This window comes from Symphalangus syndactylus, chromosome 7 (genome assembly GCF_028878055.3).
Source record: "Symphalangus syndactylus isolate Jambi chromosome 7, NHGRI_mSymSyn1-v2.1_pri, whole genome shotgun sequence".
Classification (NCBI taxonomy): Eukaryota; Metazoa; Chordata; class Mammalia; order Primates; family Hylobatidae; genus Symphalangus; species Symphalangus syndactylus.
Genome location: NC_072429.2, coordinates 102,244,083 through 102,262,585, shown reverse-complemented (window position 1 = coordinate 102,262,585; position 18,503 = coordinate 102,244,083). Strand labels below are relative to the sequence as shown.

The following is an 18,503-nucleotide window of genomic DNA, read 5'->3' as shown; positions in this document are numbered from 1 at the left end:
GCTGCCTGCATGTCATAGTCACATAAACATCTAGATTGAGCCTGTCCAACCCGCGGGCCAAGGGCAGCTTTGAATGTGGCCCAACACAAATTTGTAAACCTTCTTAAAATATCATGAGATTTTTTTGCAAATTTTTTTTTAGCTCATCAGCTATCGTATTAGTGTATTTCATGTGTGGCCCAAGACAATTCTTCTTCTTCCAATGTGGCCCAGGGAAGCCAAAAGATTGGATACCCCTGATCTAGCTGTTAGTGTTTTCCACAGAGACTGAAAGCACTATGCCTCAGGACACTCCCCGCAAAATGCAGTTACCACGAAAACCACTTGCACTGCAGCCTTCCATTGCCTCCACCAACAACAGGGCACAGGGGTATCAGGCAGGCACTGACACTCCAGGCAGTACATGCCTTCCAAGGACCATGTTAATACAAACCAGCAAGGTTACTAGGTTCCATAATTCTATAAGACTGCACTAGACAACATCATTAGATAATTTATTCTCTCAATAATATTTAGTAGTCTACATCAAAGTGATTCAGTTTTTAAAAATTAGTGTCTCTGTACTGGTACATGTCAATTGAATATCAGTCCTGCATATGATGCCCTTTGTAACCGACTCTCACCAACTAGCTTCACCTTCCACCACTCCATCCCTTCTTTCCATCTTCCATGCACCTAGCAGTATAGGAATACTGGCTATTCCCCAAAGACACCATGCACTATGCTTTTCACAGTCCATGCTTTGCATATGTCTAAAATGCCCTTCTCCTTCTCCACATACTTTTTCCTGCAAGGCCAGTTTGAATGTGATCTTTGGTTATAAAGACTTCCTTAAATCCTCCATGTTCATATATTAGCCCCTTCCTCTGTTCAACACTTGGTATATAACTACTTAAAGGCACTTATCATGCATTTCGATTATTTATTTACATGACTCTTTCCCACTAAATTATAAGCACCTCAAGGGCATAGACTCTGTCCTATTCCTCTCTGTTTCCTAAATTAGTACAGTGGCTGGTATAGAACAGATACTCAAAATGTATTTGTTTAAAGGAAGAACAAATAAATACTTAAAAACAATCATTATCTTTGATTCCCTATACTGTATTGCTGGAAATTTTTAGATGCAGACTTAAACGTGTATAAGGGGATATCCATTTTTTAAATTCTTTTAGAGAGTAGAGTGCATATGGCTTTGTAGAAGCAGTGCCATGTAGTACCTCTCCCCTGACCTTCCCATTGGATGATCTCAGGTAGTCCAATTATTACTTTTGTCCCAATTGGGTTATTATTACTGAAGTTCTTTGTCTTATATACACATGTAACACATTTATTTTTAATTTTCCCTTGTTTCTACATTTTTCCAGCACATAAAGTATGTAGGAATACTACATTGAATCAATAGCAACATCTAGTATTAGATGTCCCACATAGGATATAAATTATTTTGTCAATCTTTTTATTGTTTGTATTTCCTTCTTTTCTTCCATCTTTCATTCCGGCCCTCTTTATTTCTTTCTTATTGGCTTTTAATGTTAACAATTACCAAGAGAGTCATTCATGACAGAATTTCATAATGGATTGTTTTAATTTTAGAAATAAAAAATAATGTAACATAATTTAATTAAATTAGTTCAGTAAAGGGACTGCAGACTTTTTTGAAAATATAAATATTAGTACAAGTATGAAATTTTTGAAATTTTAGTTATTGAAGTAAATCATTATTTCAGCAATATAATACATTTCTCAAATTTCAGTTCCTGTACTCCTATAATTCTTCTCTTTCTCAAACTAAATGTACCATTTGTATAAAGAAGTTACCACATAAAGCTATGGGGCCAATAAACAATGCCTGCACCTTGCCACAAAGCAAGATTTTAACTTTTTTAAATGTCTGCAAGTTTAAAAAAACAAAGCATAATATAGAACCTCTCATTTAGAAGTCTACATAGAAACTGCCAACTGCCAACTACCAACACTATACTTGAAATCGATGAACCAAAAAGAAAAAAAGACAAAGAACATGTGTCACTTTCAATGATATTAGTAAATGTATAGATGGCACATGAGAGGATATAGAGACAACACTAATCAAAATTACTAACTAAAGTTTTCACTGCAGATTAATGAATCTATAGTCAGTAAACAGTATTAAGTTAATAACTGACACTATAGCCACTAAAGAGGAATAACTAAAAAGACATTTGTCCTGCAAAGATGTACCAAAAACAAAATATATTCAAATTGGTAAATTAAGATTTTGAAATATTAATATTTATAAAATATTATAGAAATATTGTATAAATTTGCAATGACAAGTAGAAAAGTTCTATAATCAGAGTTCATTCCGAAAAACCTGAAATTCAAGTAGTATTTTATTTCCAGAGCTCTTGAATATAAAATTTTGCCTTTAGATATGAATTCCACATTAAATGTTATCAAAATGAAAAATCTAATCAATTCCAAGCTGCTTCAATCCCAATTACTGTTGGCTTTACACAAAGAAACGAGATCAGAATATTGTTCTCTGTTGTTCCATACCTAAGTTTGTTGTCTATGAAAGGAAAAGCTTGCATTCTGAAGTTTATGGGTTAAAAATATCATTGAAATTATAAGTGATTCTCACTGTATAGATCTGTTAAAATGTAGTTATTGACTTCAAAAAATGGCTTAACTGAGTTTAGAGCACCTGAACGAACTTAATAAAAAATTTTCATAAACTGGGTGAAAGTACATTAATGAATATGACCAAGTTTATAGATTCAAAGCAACAGTTTAGCTTCAGAATAGTGAGGTTAAAGTGATAGTCAAATGTCACAATATGAGTCCTAAAGAAAAATTATTAAGATGAGCAGAGCATTATATATGCTTGTGGAATACCAACATTATTTTTAAATATTTGATATTGTTTTTAAAATTCAAATGGATTAGAATACCATTCTCATTATCAGAGGAAATTTCAGCATTATAATTGTCACTGAAAGAAAAGGACATGAGTTAAAGGATATTACTAGCTTTGAAGTAAAATTTAAAGAGGACGAATTTTCAAAATTCTAATAGCATAAAAGCAGTTTCCATCAATCAGAAAAAAATGAAGTTTTCTGTTTTGTGTGTGTTTTTTTGGGGTTTTTTGTTTTTTTTTTTTGAGACAGAGTCTTGCTCTGTTGCCCAGGCTGAAGTGCAGTGGCGCCATCTCAGCTCACTGCAACCTCCACCTCCCGGGTTCAAGCAATTATCCTGCCTCAGCCTTCCAAGTAGCTGGGATTACAGGCACACGCCAGAAAATGAAGTTCTTCTCTGCAATTTTCTACCAACTACTTTAAGAGTTTCTTGTCAATGGTGACCAACAGGAATTTGAAAAGATCATCATTAAACAACCTTGGAATAATGTGTTTCTGTCCAAAAACAAATAAACAAACCTGACATTAAAAAGATATGCCCATAGAAGTTGGCTAAGTGTCTCATTTTAGATATTGAAAAAAATTTGAAGTTTTCATAGCTCAACATTTGCTATCTTCCATAATACCTTGCATTTTGTTTTGCTTAGAATTTTGTAACTTAAGATGCGATTAATTTTTTTACCAACTTTCATGTAGAAGCCCCCAATCTTTCTCAGTTTATCTCAACATGACATACACCTCCATTATTGTTTTCTATGTGTGGAATCACGTGAAAAAGGTTAGGAAGCACTACGTTAAAGTAAATTAACTATTCAGCCAAAATATACAGTGGAAAGGGAGAAGAAAAGTCTAAAAGATGGTAAATGAAGAGGACAAATCATGAAGGACCTAGTTTGACATGCTAAGAATTTTACACTTTTTCTAGCTTTTGTCAGATAGAGGTCTGGAAGAGAGGTAAGCTCTAATGTTCTAAGTCATCCACTATATGTAACACATTAATTTATTTATTATGCCTCTAGAATGGTACTATTTATGTATCCATCCCTGGTAGAAGAAAAGAATTACTTACTATTTTGTGTGTTCCATGGTTCAGAAAGGGAATCCAGTTAAAGGCTGCATGTAGCTGGCAATAGGGAAACACTGATATGTTAAACAAAAGAGTTATATAATCAGATATTTTATGTGCAAAGCTCTTTCTGGAAAGAGTAAAATTTAAATTGTTTTAAATCAAAATTCAAATGACCTGAGATCAATAAAGACCCCAATATTGATCTGTGTAAAATCCTACAAGTAGCAAAATCTAATTTTCAATTTTTCCTTTAAATATTATTTTAAATAGCTGGTGATAATGATCACATCAACGGCCACTATGATTACAATAATTAACATATTACAGCAATTTATAGTTCACAGGCACTTTCATTTATATAGTATCACTTTACTCCTATGATAAAGATACCACACACCTATACTTCCTTAACCACAATTCCCAAATCCAAAAAGCTCTGAAAACAAAAATTATTTTTGTAAGTCTGGGCCAAAATTCCTGGCCTGACTATATATAGTCTTTATTTAACCCTTTTGTAAATATTCATATGTTTCACGGGAGAAATATCAATGTTTGATTAGGGGATACTGTCTTGACCCTGCTAAGAGTTACATATCTTATAGTATACACACCTTTACATTTTTAAAGTCTAAAATACTTGAATTCCAAAACACATCTGCCACCACAAGTTTCGGTTACAGAATTGTGGACTTGTGTTTTCAATCTTCATTTTATAGAATGCAGGAAGTTAACTGACTTCTTGAAGATAGCACAGCTTATAAATGATGGAGCCGGGACTATTATCCAAATATCTAAATCTCGTTTTCTATCCCCTATCCAAGACTAACCATAAATGGGAAAAAAATCCCATAGAGGCATATAGAGGCATTTCATATTACATGTACCTGTAATTCCCTGGCCCAGCTCTCCCAGAGCACTTGCTGACTGCAGGCAGCCTCCAAGCCCATACATTCTGGGTACATCCTTGGAAATTCAGTCCAAGGACTGTGCATACATCCAGGAATGACATGACCTGGGCAGCAGGCTCCAGCCCTGCCACTTTCTATATAAGAATTAGTTAACACAACATTTTCAAAATGCAAAATTTAAAAATAAAAGTTTATTTGTACCTAACCTTCAAAAAAAATTTCCTGCTGATTTAGTTTATCAGCTTCACTATGTTACACAAATGACTAAGCTCATTGTCTAGTTTGAGTTCACTGACTCAGAAGTAAAAAGCATCACCAATTTTTATGTTGATACTATTTTTCACTAAAATTTATTTTTTAAAAAGTAGAAAGCAAATAAGACAAAATTGTAAAGGGGGAACTACAATTATCCTAAGGATTGCCCAGTTTTCTAATGCCAATTCTATCAATCCTGTGATAGTTATATTTTTCAACAAATACTCCTGGTTCTCCCTCTATACGTGATAGGATTGTCCTTCTCTACCCTGAGTTAGGTAGGCATGATCATGAAATTTGCTTTGGCCATCAAAATGCAAGCAGAAGTTTTATGCATACTTCTGAGAGGAAATTTTAAGAGACAACTTAGGATTCACTGCAGTCTCCCTTTTCAGCTGCTCAGAATGTTCCAGAAAGCATTTTCTCCACTAACCTGTGTCCCAGGATGAGGATGACATGCAGTAGAGACCCAAAGGGATCCAGAGAAAACATATAACGTCAAAAAGAAATAAACCTTTGTTGTTTTAAGGTATGAATATTGGGGATAACATAGCCTACTAGAAATTTACTGCATCTCAGCTCCAAATCCACGCTTTTTTGACCTGCTTTGTGATAGTGAATCTGGACTCTTGTCACCATTTCTCCTTTGCAGTTGGCAAAATGTTAAACTTTGTCACTAGAGGGAGCCATAGTGACATTAAAGGAAGAAAGGACTTCAAGGTTCTGGGTGTTGTGTTGTTTTTGCTACAGTGCATGGTTGCCAGTAGCTTATAGACACCCAGTGTTAGTCAACCTCCTAGCAAGTTTCAGTGGCACCCCAGCAGACAGTTTCTCAAGAAGTCTCACTGGCACCCCAAGAGGTGGCTTCCCAATGAGTTTCCTAAGCACCTCAGCCAGCTTCTCATTAAGTCCCACCAACATTCCCACAGATGATGTCCTGCTTGCCTGCCACAGCCTGAGACAACTCAGTGGGCCACAATCACATCCTCCAATGAGGGCTGACTCTCAGCCTCAGACACACAGGAAGGGCTTCTCTGAAATTTGTTTCTGTCGTAGGTACTCTATCTCACCCCTAGAAGAGGGCTGCTCCTTGCTATAAGCAGTAATCCTTTATATCAAAATGTCCCTGTTCAAATTACTATTATAGTTTCTATCATGACTGGACTCTGATATCTAGTCTATCCTAACATACTGTCAACTGCAACATAAATTTATATTAGTAGTTTTAAAGAAAAATCTTGGATTACTTTCTTTTTCTACTTTATTTCATAGCTACTTTTAATCTTTACATGCCTAAGTTAAACAACTGATTATATCCTAAACCCTGTCATGAAGTTTAATCTTAACATACACTACTGTGCATCTTTTCATTAAACCAGACTCTAGGGTAAAAAATTACAAAAAAGTAATATATGAAGGCACACTTATGTAGAGTATGGCTATTCAACCCAACATGCCAAAAGAAACTACTTCTTGTGGAAAGATTAAATTCAAATATTTACTTATTCATACTGGAATATAAAGTTATGCTGAGTCTTTTAACATGACCATTGGATAATGAAAATACTACATATGAAAATATTTCAATGACTCTTCACTATGTTAGTCATATGGTAAAATTATTTACTCCTCTCCCTATAAAAATAAATACAATTATTAACTAACATGCCTACTGCTTAGGAATAGTACTTAATTTTTATGTACAGGGCACAGAACAATTCACACTTCTTGCCCCCAGTCCCTCCACCTCAAACCCAGTTAAACCAACATTTTAACTCTGGAGGAAACTGTTAAGTAAATAAAAAGTGGAATGCACGTTGGCGGTAATTTGAAGGCAATATAGTATTATAAACTATAGTAAAACATATATAGTAAAATATTATTTCAGAGATATTCTGGAATTTGTATCTCTGAATACAAAATACATTTAAAAAAATAAGAGTAGTTAAGTATCTACTTTATAAAAAATATATATCCAAATTGATAGCTACTGGCACTCTTCAGAGGAATGTCATAAGGAGAATAAATGGCCCCCCAAAGATGTTCTGTCCTAATCGCAGGAACACATAAATATGTTTTCTTATGTGGCAAAAAGAACTCTACAGATATGATTAAAATAAGAAGGCTATTCTGGAATATCTGGGTGAATTCAAGCTAATCACATGAGTTCTTAAAAGAGAAAAAATCTTTCCTAGTTGTGGGCAGAGAGAGATGCAATGACAGAAGAAAGGTCAGAGAGACAGCATCTCAATAAAGATTCAAAATACCCCACTGCTTGTTCAGACATATAGCAAGCTATGTGCAAGTACCAGAAAGAGGCCTCTAGGAGGTAAGAACAGCCCTCAGCCGAATAGCCAACAAGAATCTCAGTCCTATAACTTAAAGAACATAATTCTTTCAACAACCCAAATGAGCAAGGAAACAATCCTCCTATAGTTTCCAGAAAGAAATGCAGCCCTGCCTACACCTAGATTTTGGCCCAGTGAGAAAAATAAGTGTGCTAATAAAAGTATTAATTAATTCTTTCAGATTGAAGACAGCTTTTAGTTAAAAGGAATTACATGTGATAAAACAGATTTTCATCTATATGCCTGGGAAGCAAACTATTATAAAAATGATAATAGATACCACATATGCCAACAAAACAAGATGAATGTGAGCACCACCTCCATCTGTCAACTGAACAATACCAAAGCACCAAACACCATTGTGGTTATTCTACTACCTAGTCATATTGTTTAGTGTATCCTTTTCCCCTAGTTTTAGCCTCCCAGAAGCCTAGTTACAGGATGCAAGAAACTACCAAACTATTTTTTTCTTCGAGCTGAACATAAGCTTGATTGGAAGAAAAAAATGCTAAAGGGCATTCCTCCTGTGCCTTAAAGGGGCATTTATCCAGTTCCTCTGTTTAGCAGAACCTATCAAATTATTTGTATTATATAAAAATACCAAATGTTTATAACCATATAACCATACAAAAGTTGTTAATTCCAAATGCTTTAAAAAGCATTTAGCTAGAACTGTATTGTACGAAAAGTAAGAGTTTTGACAGGTATATATAATATAGATATATATTCATAATATATAAAGTTGTCTTCAATTTTGTAGTTTACCCGTATTAGAAAGAAAGTAGGTAAAATAATATATTACTCCTGTGTAAACCTTTTCTTAACTTTCCCCTTTCCATAGCCCTACCTCAATTCCTATTTCTGGAGCTTCCCATCACAAAACCCAATAAACTTTATCTCCCTTTTATAATACAAGCATTTTCTGAAATTCTGCAATAATTCAGTAAGCTAATATAAAGATGCACAGAATCTTCACCAACTTCAGCATGTCATTTCCATAACTAATCTCCTCTCTATATTTTCCTAAAATACATTCACATTTCCAAAATTCCCTTAGAGGTGATACAGAAATATACACAGCGAAGGAAATTTGTCCTTGCTAAGCCTAACATATAAAACAAAGATTGTGTGATAGTTTAAAATACACGACGAATGAAATAAAACCAGAGGGTGAGAAATTCATTGAGACTAAGTTATCAATGGGAGTAGGAAATATTCAATAAAAAGATGATAGTCCTGAAGTTCTGAAAAGATTACATGGTATGAATATACCCAGTAGAAAAAATTTTATAAGCTAAGATACTAAGAAGGGTTCCTTCCAATTATGAATGGATTCCAAGAGCCCTAATCTTACTTTCTCCCCTTTGTTCTTTGTCCTTTCTTCTTTATCCCTTTTGGCCCTTTTTACTACCATCCCATTATCCCAAGTTATAGTCACTTGTATTACTCATATTAATGTTGCAAATTCTCTAGAATAACTAAAACAATAAAATAAGTCACTTCACAACTGCTCCCTCAAGAGAACACTGGTCCTAGGACCAGATGACTTCACAGAGCTAACTATAAGTGAGATAAGCAGATACAGACAGATATATATTATGTACAGTAGTCAGTAAAGCAAGTCTGGCATCATAAGAGTTTACCTGACCCTTAACACAGAGCTGTCAAATCCTGGCAATTTTGGCTCCTAAATTTTTCAAAAATCTGTCTTGACTCTCCACCTCCACCTCTATTGCCTTATTTCATATCTTCATCATTTATTACCTGGATTACTGTAAGAATCTCCTAAATAGTGCCTTTATCTCTAGTATTAAACCTCCTAACCAATCTATTAAATGAGAGTGGTTTTTGTTCCAACAGAAGTCTAATTATATTGTGTCACTGCTTAAAATTCCTCCATGACTCCCTAATGCCAAATCCAAAGAATAGCATAGAAGGCCTTTTAGGCTCTGAATCTTGCCGTCTCCCCAGTCTCCTCTATTGACACATCACCATTTAAATCTGTGCTCTTCTGAACCACTTCAAGCAAACTTCTTGACCATGTCCTCAGTCTTCTTCTTTTTTTTTTTTTTTTTTAACAAGTGAAAGGTTTTAGGGGCGAAGAGGAATTGGGAGTTTTAAGATTTTTGCTTAGAGAACAATCTGCCCAGCTAACATCTACTCATCATTTGAGATTCAGCCTAGATGGCATCTTCCCAGGACTGAATCAGGTGCTCCTCTTGTAAAATATATCCATGATACACTGTAGTGCACAGTAGTCTCCTGGCACTTACCATGTAAAATTTTCATGTGGTTTATGATGTTTCTTACGATGAGCTCCTTAAGAATTACCTGATAATGGTTAAAATTATTTCAACTCCCAGAGATATCTGTATTTCATTACGTGACTAGAGAATACAAAAGTTTTTAATATCTAGCAGTGAAACTTTCAGATATTTTAACAGGACAAACTATGTGACACTGTGTAATATAACACAATATAATAAAACAATACCACAGAGGCAATAAACTACTAGTAAGATTAGTCTGACATATTTTTTACCATGGTTATAATGTACTAAAAACACCTTTACAGTATTTTTTCATGACACTTTACATTTTTATGTGTTCATATGATTATGGTTGGCCTTAGACTGTCTGTCCCTGGAGGGCATGAACTATTTCTATCCAAAGTCTTCTGTGTACTCTTTATCACTCGGCTGTGCTAAACACAATGGAAATGTATTAATTCTCTTAATCACTTTCACAGCCAAATTTTCCCTAATTCCTAACATTCCTTAAATTTAAAAATGATATCTATCGCAATGTTCTTCTGGTTTCTAGTCAAAAAAGATATGATCTTAGTCCAAAAGAAAGATAAGCTGCAATCATACACAAACACTGTAAGTTTCCTTCCATGTAAAATAAGCAAAATTGGGCATATGTTTAAAAATTACATTTGATTTCAAAAATAAAGACACTACTACATAAGCAAATCTTTTTTTAAGATTATTGGAGCTCACCTTGAAAGCTGGTACCACCTAGATGAACATAGTATTTCATTCCCAATGTGCGTTCATTCACCCGATTAATATTTTTGAGTACTACTATGTGTAAGGCATTGTATTAAATTAGAAGTTGAAGCTACATTAGTGAACAAAATAGACATGGTGTGTGCTCTCTTCGAGTTGATAATCTAGCAGGGTGGACAGACCATAAACAAGTAAATAAATCATTGTAAATTTTGATAAGCATAATTGGGGAAATATAAAAGTTACTGTTATAAAGAATAATGGAGAGAATCTACGTAAGAAAGAGTGGTCAGAAAAGAGCTCTCTAAAGATCCAAATTTGAAGCTAAGCCAGAAGGATGAGAAACCGGCAATCATACAAAGCTTAAGTGTATTTGAGGGGCGATGTGAAGATGAGCATTCTAAGCTCAATAAGCATACTTCAGAATTAGCTTAACCTAATACGGTTCTCTGGGTTCTTAGATACAATGTGAATAAGACAAATTAGTAAATATAGATTTTAGTTAAATAATAGAGTAAAAAGTTTAACCGAGGCAAATCTAAAGTCAATTACAAAGTAGTTTCCACAAGTAAGTCCCCTCAATTCACCTTTGACTATCAGCATCTTGTCGATTACCAACAGCTTGATGTCAGTGTTATTTTCACTGCTATGTCTTAGTTATCAGGCTCCTTAAGAATGGTATTTGCTGAGGAAACTATTTTCAAGTTGTCACCCACCCTCTCCCCATCCCTAGTCTTCTAAACAAATAATAAAGTCACTTAAAAGCCCTCCTGGCATATTTTGACTTCATAATAGACAAGGAAAATAATCTCTCAATTTTTAGAAAATAAGAAAATTTCACCCAGCAATCCTATGATAAGGTTTAAAGAGTGCTATCTATATCAGTTAACAATAATGATTATTTATTGCACAACTTAGTTATACCAGGATACTTAGTCTATAACAATCACAATCCTTCAAAATAGGTGTTATTACTCAAACAGTATAGATGAGGAAACTCAGAGTTTAATAATATAAGCAAAAGTTACCATTATTAATTAGTAAAGTAAGGTGTCAAGTCTAAATTTATCTGGTCCATCACACTTGCTTCCACTATCTCTTCCTTCATCGCACAATATAATTAGTTCTTTATCAAAATCTATTGTCAAGAGGAAGATATTATTTAATTGCCCTTACTTTAAAATACAATATATATAAATTTATTGGATACTCTTTCATAAAATGTAAGTCAATTTTTTGTTTGCTTGTTTTCGTATAAAATGTCAATCAATTTTTTAGAATGCATTTTGAATCCTTAAAAACTATAGTTTTTCATTTTTTTGGCAATGGCAACAGTGGTTTACATATGCAATTTTTATTTAAAAGTATTCATGATTCAATTGGTAGTTTTTAAAAATACTAGAATAGGGAAGATCATTCTAAGAAGATCACAAACTCAAAATCCATAGAACAAAACTACAATAAATTCAATTTTTTTAAATCCTGACCAGTAAAAAAGGCATAAACAAAGTCCTAAAACAATAACATGTAAGACAGCCTCTACAAATCACTAAAAATTACTAATAGAAAAGGGAATACAAATGGCTCTAACAAAATTTTTTTAAAAAGGCTCTCAATCTCTCTGACAAGAAAATTGCAAATAAGTCTACAGTGGCATCTTTTTCATTGAAACATTGGTAAAGATTGCCACACACTGAGTTGGCAAGGATGTGGGAAAGTCCCCTTAGTACACATCACTTATACACACTTCCTCTACAAAAGTAAATTTCACAGTATTTATTAAATTTAAAGTACACTAACCTTTTGACCCAACAACTTTGTTTCTAGGAATCTGTCTCAAATATACATTCATGCATGTAGGAAATGTATGAGATAATATATTTACACAGATAATACTGTGATAAATACTAAAAATTTCTAATGACAAAATACTTAAAAGAAACTTAAATACCCACAAATATGGTACTAGTTAAAGAAATTACAGAATATTCATTAAAAGGGATAGTATATATCCTATATCCATTAAGGTTAATGAGGCAGCTATATAGTCACAGATGTGGAACTGACCTCCTATAAAGCAAACTGCAGGACACATCTGTGTTTTTACGTTTACATGCATCCATACATACATGTATGAGCACACACATACACACATATACAGACACACACAATATTATGTATACACATGTATTTATTCTTATGCATAGACTGTCTCTAGAAGAGTATACAATATAAAATATACTAGTAACAGTAGTTGGCTCTGGGTGGGGGAAATAGGTAGCTAAGAAATTGGGGGGCTGCGGGTGGCTCATATCTGTAATCCCAACACTTTGAGAGGCCAAGGAGGGAGGATCACTTGAGCCCAGTAGTTCAAGACCAGCCTGGGCAACATAGGGAGACCTCATCTCTACCAGAACAAAAAATAAGTTAGTCGAGTGTCGTGACACCTGCCTGTGGTCCCAGTTACTCCAGAGGCTGAGGTGAGAGAATCGCTTCAGCCCAGGAGGTTGTGGCTGCAGTGAGCCATTATTGCGCCACCTCACTCCAGCCTGGGCCTCAAAGCAAGAAAGACCCTATCTCAAAAAAAAAGAAAGAAAGAAAGAAAAAAAAAAGAAATTTTATTTCAAAATTTTATAAATTAACTTTGGAAAATACTTTTAAAATTGAATTATTTTAAAAAATAGAGAACTGCTCACTATATATATGCTAAATATATACTAATTGTTACCCTAATCTATCAGGAAAATTTTTACTTATTGCCTTCCTTTATTTGGGGAGCAAATTAACCCTTTAACAGAAAATCTAAACTATGAATGGAAATATACACATCAAGAAACACATAATTTCTAATTTGTGTTACAAAAAGCTTATCTGAAAGGCTATGATATGTACATATTAGAAACTCACTATTTACTGAATGCTTTTCTATTGATTTAGTGGGTTTGCTTTCCTCAGACATTTTTTCACAATTACACAAAATCCCACTGGAAATTCAACTTTTAATAAATTACGTTTTTCTTTCAAACAATGATTCTTCATTGTCCCACAAAATTGATAAGCTACCTCATTAACATTACCACAATTTAAATAAACAATTTATTAAGTACTTATTATGTGCAAGTGTTAAGGATGCTGCAAAACACAAACTCAAAAAAAGGGTAAATTTTGATTCTTGCCCTCACGAAGTTTACAATCTTGAAAGACAAGACTTAAAAACATTAATCATTGAGATGTCTTGGAAGATTGAAAAAAACGTTAGTCAGTAAAAGGACATTATAAATTTTACTGATAAATTGAATTAGCCAAATTTAAACTGCTACAGGAATACATGAAAGGATTTTTTTAAAGTAATTACTGATTAGGATTCTACTGAAATTTTTAAATGCTTCCAAAATTATAGTACCTCGCTCATATGTAAAATGGTATTATTTGATGATGATAGACTTCCTATGGGGATGTTCAGCTGGACTTTGAAGAAATTACTAATAATTAGGAATAGTTTTTAATTATTCAGCCTCCTAAGGTGAGAGATAACAGTAATGGTCTCAGTTTTGATCACTCAGTCTCTTATTAAAAATATCTCAAGCATGAATCTTTTACTACATGCATATTTACTTATAAATTATATGCACCTAGGTATTGTCATCTATATATTAATAAGGTTCAAATTCTTTTTCTCCACTTTGCATGAATACTTAATATGAACATTGAAAGTCATAAATCATGCAAAAATACTTTTATCTAACCATTGCAATATCTTCACACATCAAACGTATTTTTTAACATAAATGTTAAAAGGCAGCAGACATGCATTTAAATTTCAGTTTATTTTTCTCTCTATTCTTAAAATATATGTTAATTTCCAATGTAATGAACAGCACTAAAAAGAAACAAAGGATAGTAATGACTAGGTAAGTGAACCCTAAAACTTCATGGGAAATAGTAACCATTGAAGAATGTTAGTATTATTTTTCTTATGTATTTGTTATTTAATACCCAATATTGATAACGTATTATTTAGTAAACTGTCAAGATCTTCAAAATGATTTGTCTCTCATTACTATAATTCCATTATAAAGTCTATTCATTTCCTCATTTCCTTGCCTACTCTTTCATTAAAAAAAAATTGAGAACATTTAAAACCAAATGTTGAAATATATTATGCTTTAACCTCCAAATAACTTTTTGTTAAAATAAATACAACAAGAATTGTGAAACCATGAAAGCCATTTTGAGGTAAGACTCCTTTCTAAGACTAAGGTAGCAATGCAAATAAATATTTAAAAGAAATCTGAATATATATTTTTCATCAGTGTAATTTTATAGATTGTATGAATATGTGTTTAGAGAACATCTGTTTCTATCTAAACTATGGAAATATGAATACGTAAATACTATATGTATTTGAATAGTATGTAGGTTTACATACAGATATAATATATACATATGTAGCTACCTGAAAAACCCTTTTACAACATCTTCCTAACATACTGTTCATTTTGAATAATCTTAATACTTGAAAGTCCACTTAAATTTCTATATTAAAACAATAAACTTAGAACTACAGTGAACTAGCCACATAGTATTTCTACGATGAAGAAATAAAAACACATTTTATATTTAAACAGGTAAGTCAAAAAAATAAAACTACATTTTACTGGAGCATCAGTTTGGCCGCACTGATTTTTAGCAATTATAGTAAAAGGCATAAGTTCACATATTTAAATATCAAACTGCAAGTCATCAAAAGCTTGGCATTGTTAGTATACAAAAAAAAGTTAAGCACAGTAAGAAGTATGCTCAAAAAGCTTCTAAAAATAATGCTTCATTCTTCTATTAGTTGGAGTAAACTGCTTAAGTCTCTTAATTTCTTCATATCCCAAGGCTGTTAATAAATAACATTCCCAAATAAGTATTCAATGCCAGAAATTAGCTTTCATGAAGACATTCTTAATTTCAGTTATTTCAGGAATATATTTGCTCTTTTAGCCACTCAATATTTTGTGAGAAATAGTATCTTTCTCTAAGATTTGTGAATGTTTGATGTTTGCTACTATAAATTATTTAAAGTGGTATTTTTCATTAAAATATGAAAATATATACCTACTGACAATGAAATGTTTCTTTATAAGTACATGAAAGACTACTAAATTCAACAACCTGCTTTTAAAATGTACCTGAATAGAGGTGAGTGTATTAGTTCCTTCATAGAGGAACTCTACACTTTCAATTGTATATTTCTGTGGAGAATATGGGAAACGTATACTCGATAAAACACAAAACAATCATCTGAATAACTCATTTCAAGTAAAAAGAAAAAAGCCAAGTTGGAAAAACATAAAAAGATTACACATCTTCTGAATAACCTCTTTCACAAAGTAACTGAGAAATCAAATAACCATAAAACATTCAAAAGCAAACCTTGTAGAAACAAATCTCTTTGCTAGACTAACCAGAAAAGGAGTCTCAGAGCTAAAGATAACCCTGTCTGGACAGTTCCCTGGTGCTGAAGTTCCAGAGCCGGTAAACGGATGCTTGGGTGCTGCTTTCACTCCTCCCACCCTAAGAAAAACCCGGCCTGCCAAGACTGTGAGCAAGAATAGTAGAATTTCACAAGGTAGGGAGCATCCCAAACTGCAGTGATGGTAGGAACTGGAGTCTCTTCAGGATTAAACAGATTTACTAGTTGCAAACAGGAACAGCAGCAGAGTACAGGGTGTTAGCACTCGCCGAGTGGGAGGGGCTGGAAGATGGCGGCGGACGCACACCCACCCGAGACGCGACAGAGCTTAGGCCCCTCGCCCGCGCCGCCGCCCTCTGCTCGCAGCCACCGTGGGCAGCCCTGCTCTGTCCCGCGTTGCTGGTAGAGCCGCCCCGCGGAGGCGTGGGACCAGGGTGGCGTCCGCATCCCCTGCCAGCGCGCCTTCGCCCGGGTCCGGCCAAGGGAGCACCTGTGCACGGCCATATTGGATTCTGTGCCCCAGTCACTGCCTCAGCGCGGCGGGAAAGGAGAGGGTACGAGCAGAGCCTGGGTTCAGCCCCAGTCCCGCTGGGGCCCCGGAGCCAAGATGACCAGCGGGGAAATCCAGAAAGGCTCCAGGGAAAATCACACCGCCCTAAGGCTCGCCACCCTCACCTCAGCCGGCCTTGGCGCCCTCCCTCCCCGACACACACCCCTGCTCTCAGACACCCAGAAAACAGCCCGGGCGGCCGGCGCTGGCCGCAGCCCTCGTGGCCTGGGCGCCGCCGGCGGGAGGGAGGGCGGCGAACTGGGGCGCGCAGGCGGCCGCAGGGCAGCGGCCGAGGGGGCGGAGGGCAGGGAGAGAGGCGGGAATATGGAGCCAGGTCCTTACTTGAGCACGGACTGCTCCTTCTCCTCTTCTTTCTTCTGCCTATCCATGACGGCCAGGATGATTTTCCTCTCCTCCTCAGTGAGGTGGCTGAGGTCAGGCATCTCGGGCTGCAGAAGCGGCTGAGAGGCCGCCGGGGTGGGAGCCGGGCGGCCCCGGGGCCCGACAGGAGCCGACATGTTTGGTGGAGCCGAACCACTCTAGGGAAGCGGGGAGGCAACTCCACTGGCAGCGGCGGCACCGGCGCGGCGGCTGGGGCAGCCTCCAGCGCTGGGACAAATACATACAAATCAATGGCCTTCAATCCAAGGCGACAGCCCCCCTCCCCCAAGAAAGAGCAGGGGGAGGGGAGGGCGAGCGCGTGGGGAGGGAGGGCTGAGGAGTGCGCTTCGGAAAATGTTTCTTTTTCCCGGGGGCGAAGGGCTGTGAAGTGAGCGGTTCAAGGGAAAGGGGAACTGGAGGCCGGGACGCGGAGTGCGCGGAGAGGCGGGGGAGGGTGGTGGAGTAAGGTGGCGGGGACAGCTAAGGGTGGGGTGACTAGAGGGAGCAGGCGGGAGGGTGACTGGAGGGAGCAAGCGGGAGGGTGACTGGAGGGAGCAGGCGGGAGGGTGACAGGCGGACCGGGGCGCGAGGGTGACAGGCGGACCGGGGCGCGAGTGTGTCCGGCCGCGGTCAGGGCCGGGAGCGCACGCGCCGCCTCGGAGGGGAAGGGGTGCCTGCGAACCAGCCCCCTGGGAACTGGCTTCGAGCGCCCGGAGGCGGAGTATTGCCGGCCCGAGGGGCACCCAGGCGGGAGCGGGGAGGGTCGTGAGGAAGCGGGAACGGTTTCCCGGAGAAGCAACTCAGCCGTCCCGCCGGCTGACGCGTCACAGGGCTGCCGTGCGCCACAGAGGGAGAACTCCTCCAGGCACACCCGGGAGAGGGCCCCGGGGCCAGAAACCGCCGCGGAGACCCCAACTCCACACCCCCACCCCACCCCGGGCTAGAGTGGAGAAGCGAAAGCAGAGAAGATATGACGGGGGCTAGCGGAAGAGAATCCCGGGGCCAGGGCCCTTCTGCTGCCAACGCTCGGATCCAGGCGAGCTCCGACGTGCAGCGGGGTCTGGCGCCGGCCCCTCCTCATCACGCGCCCGGCCCAGGGTCGCTCAGCCGCCGCCCCTTGGGTCCATGGAGTCGGCGCGGAGGGCCCGCGCGCCCTGCGCCGCCGCCGCCGCCGCCGCCGCTCAGTGCCGCCGCCAGCACCTCCTCCGCCCCTCCGCCTCCCGGGCTCTTCCCGCGGGGGCGGCGTCACCTCCTCGCCGCCCAGGCCCGGGCACCGCGGGCGCCCCGCGGGCGGCAGCCGCCCCTCCCGAGTGCGATCTCCAGCTGGGTCCGGGGCTGGGCGGGGAGGGAGGGGAGACTGAGCGTGAAGGGAGAAGGTGCCCGAGTTTTCGGGGACGGAAGTGTGGAGAATATGAGCGTGTGAGGGGGCGCCCGAGGTGTCGGGGGCGGGGGGAAGAGTGTGAGCGGGGGTGGGGGCAGGGGTGCCAGGTGTGGCAGGTAGGGAGGTAGAGGCGGGGAGTGGGGGCGCCTGAGGGACCGGGGCGGGGCGGGGAGCGTAAGAGTGGCAAGGCGCCCGAGAGTCGGGGCTGGAGCTGAAGGCGGGTGACGCGGAGGGGGCGC

The 18,503-nt window shown here is 38.0% G+C and overlaps 1 protein-coding gene across 33 annotated transcripts in view; it reads right to left on the bottom strand.

Annotated features, from left to right (window-relative positions):
- The window catches only part of RIMS2 (regulating synaptic membrane exocytosis 2), a 775,242-nt gene extending 757,064 nt beyond the window's left edge, over positions 1-18,178 (bottom strand). For 12 of the 33 annotated variants that reach the window (XM_063642900.1, XM_063642908.1, XM_063642901.1 and 9 more), the window contains exon 1: positions 16,845-17,146. In XM_063642900.1, coding sequence (XP_063498970.1) covers positions 16,845-17,020 — 176 coding nt within the window. In that variant the 5' untranslated portion in view covers positions 17,021-17,146. Of the gene's footprint in view, positions 1-16,844 lie in introns of all 33 variants that reach the window. The other 21 variants (XM_055286987.2, XM_055286992.2, XM_055286977.2 and 18 more) reach the window with 6 other exon arrangements.
- Positions 18,179-18,503: the final 325 nt, after the last annotated feature.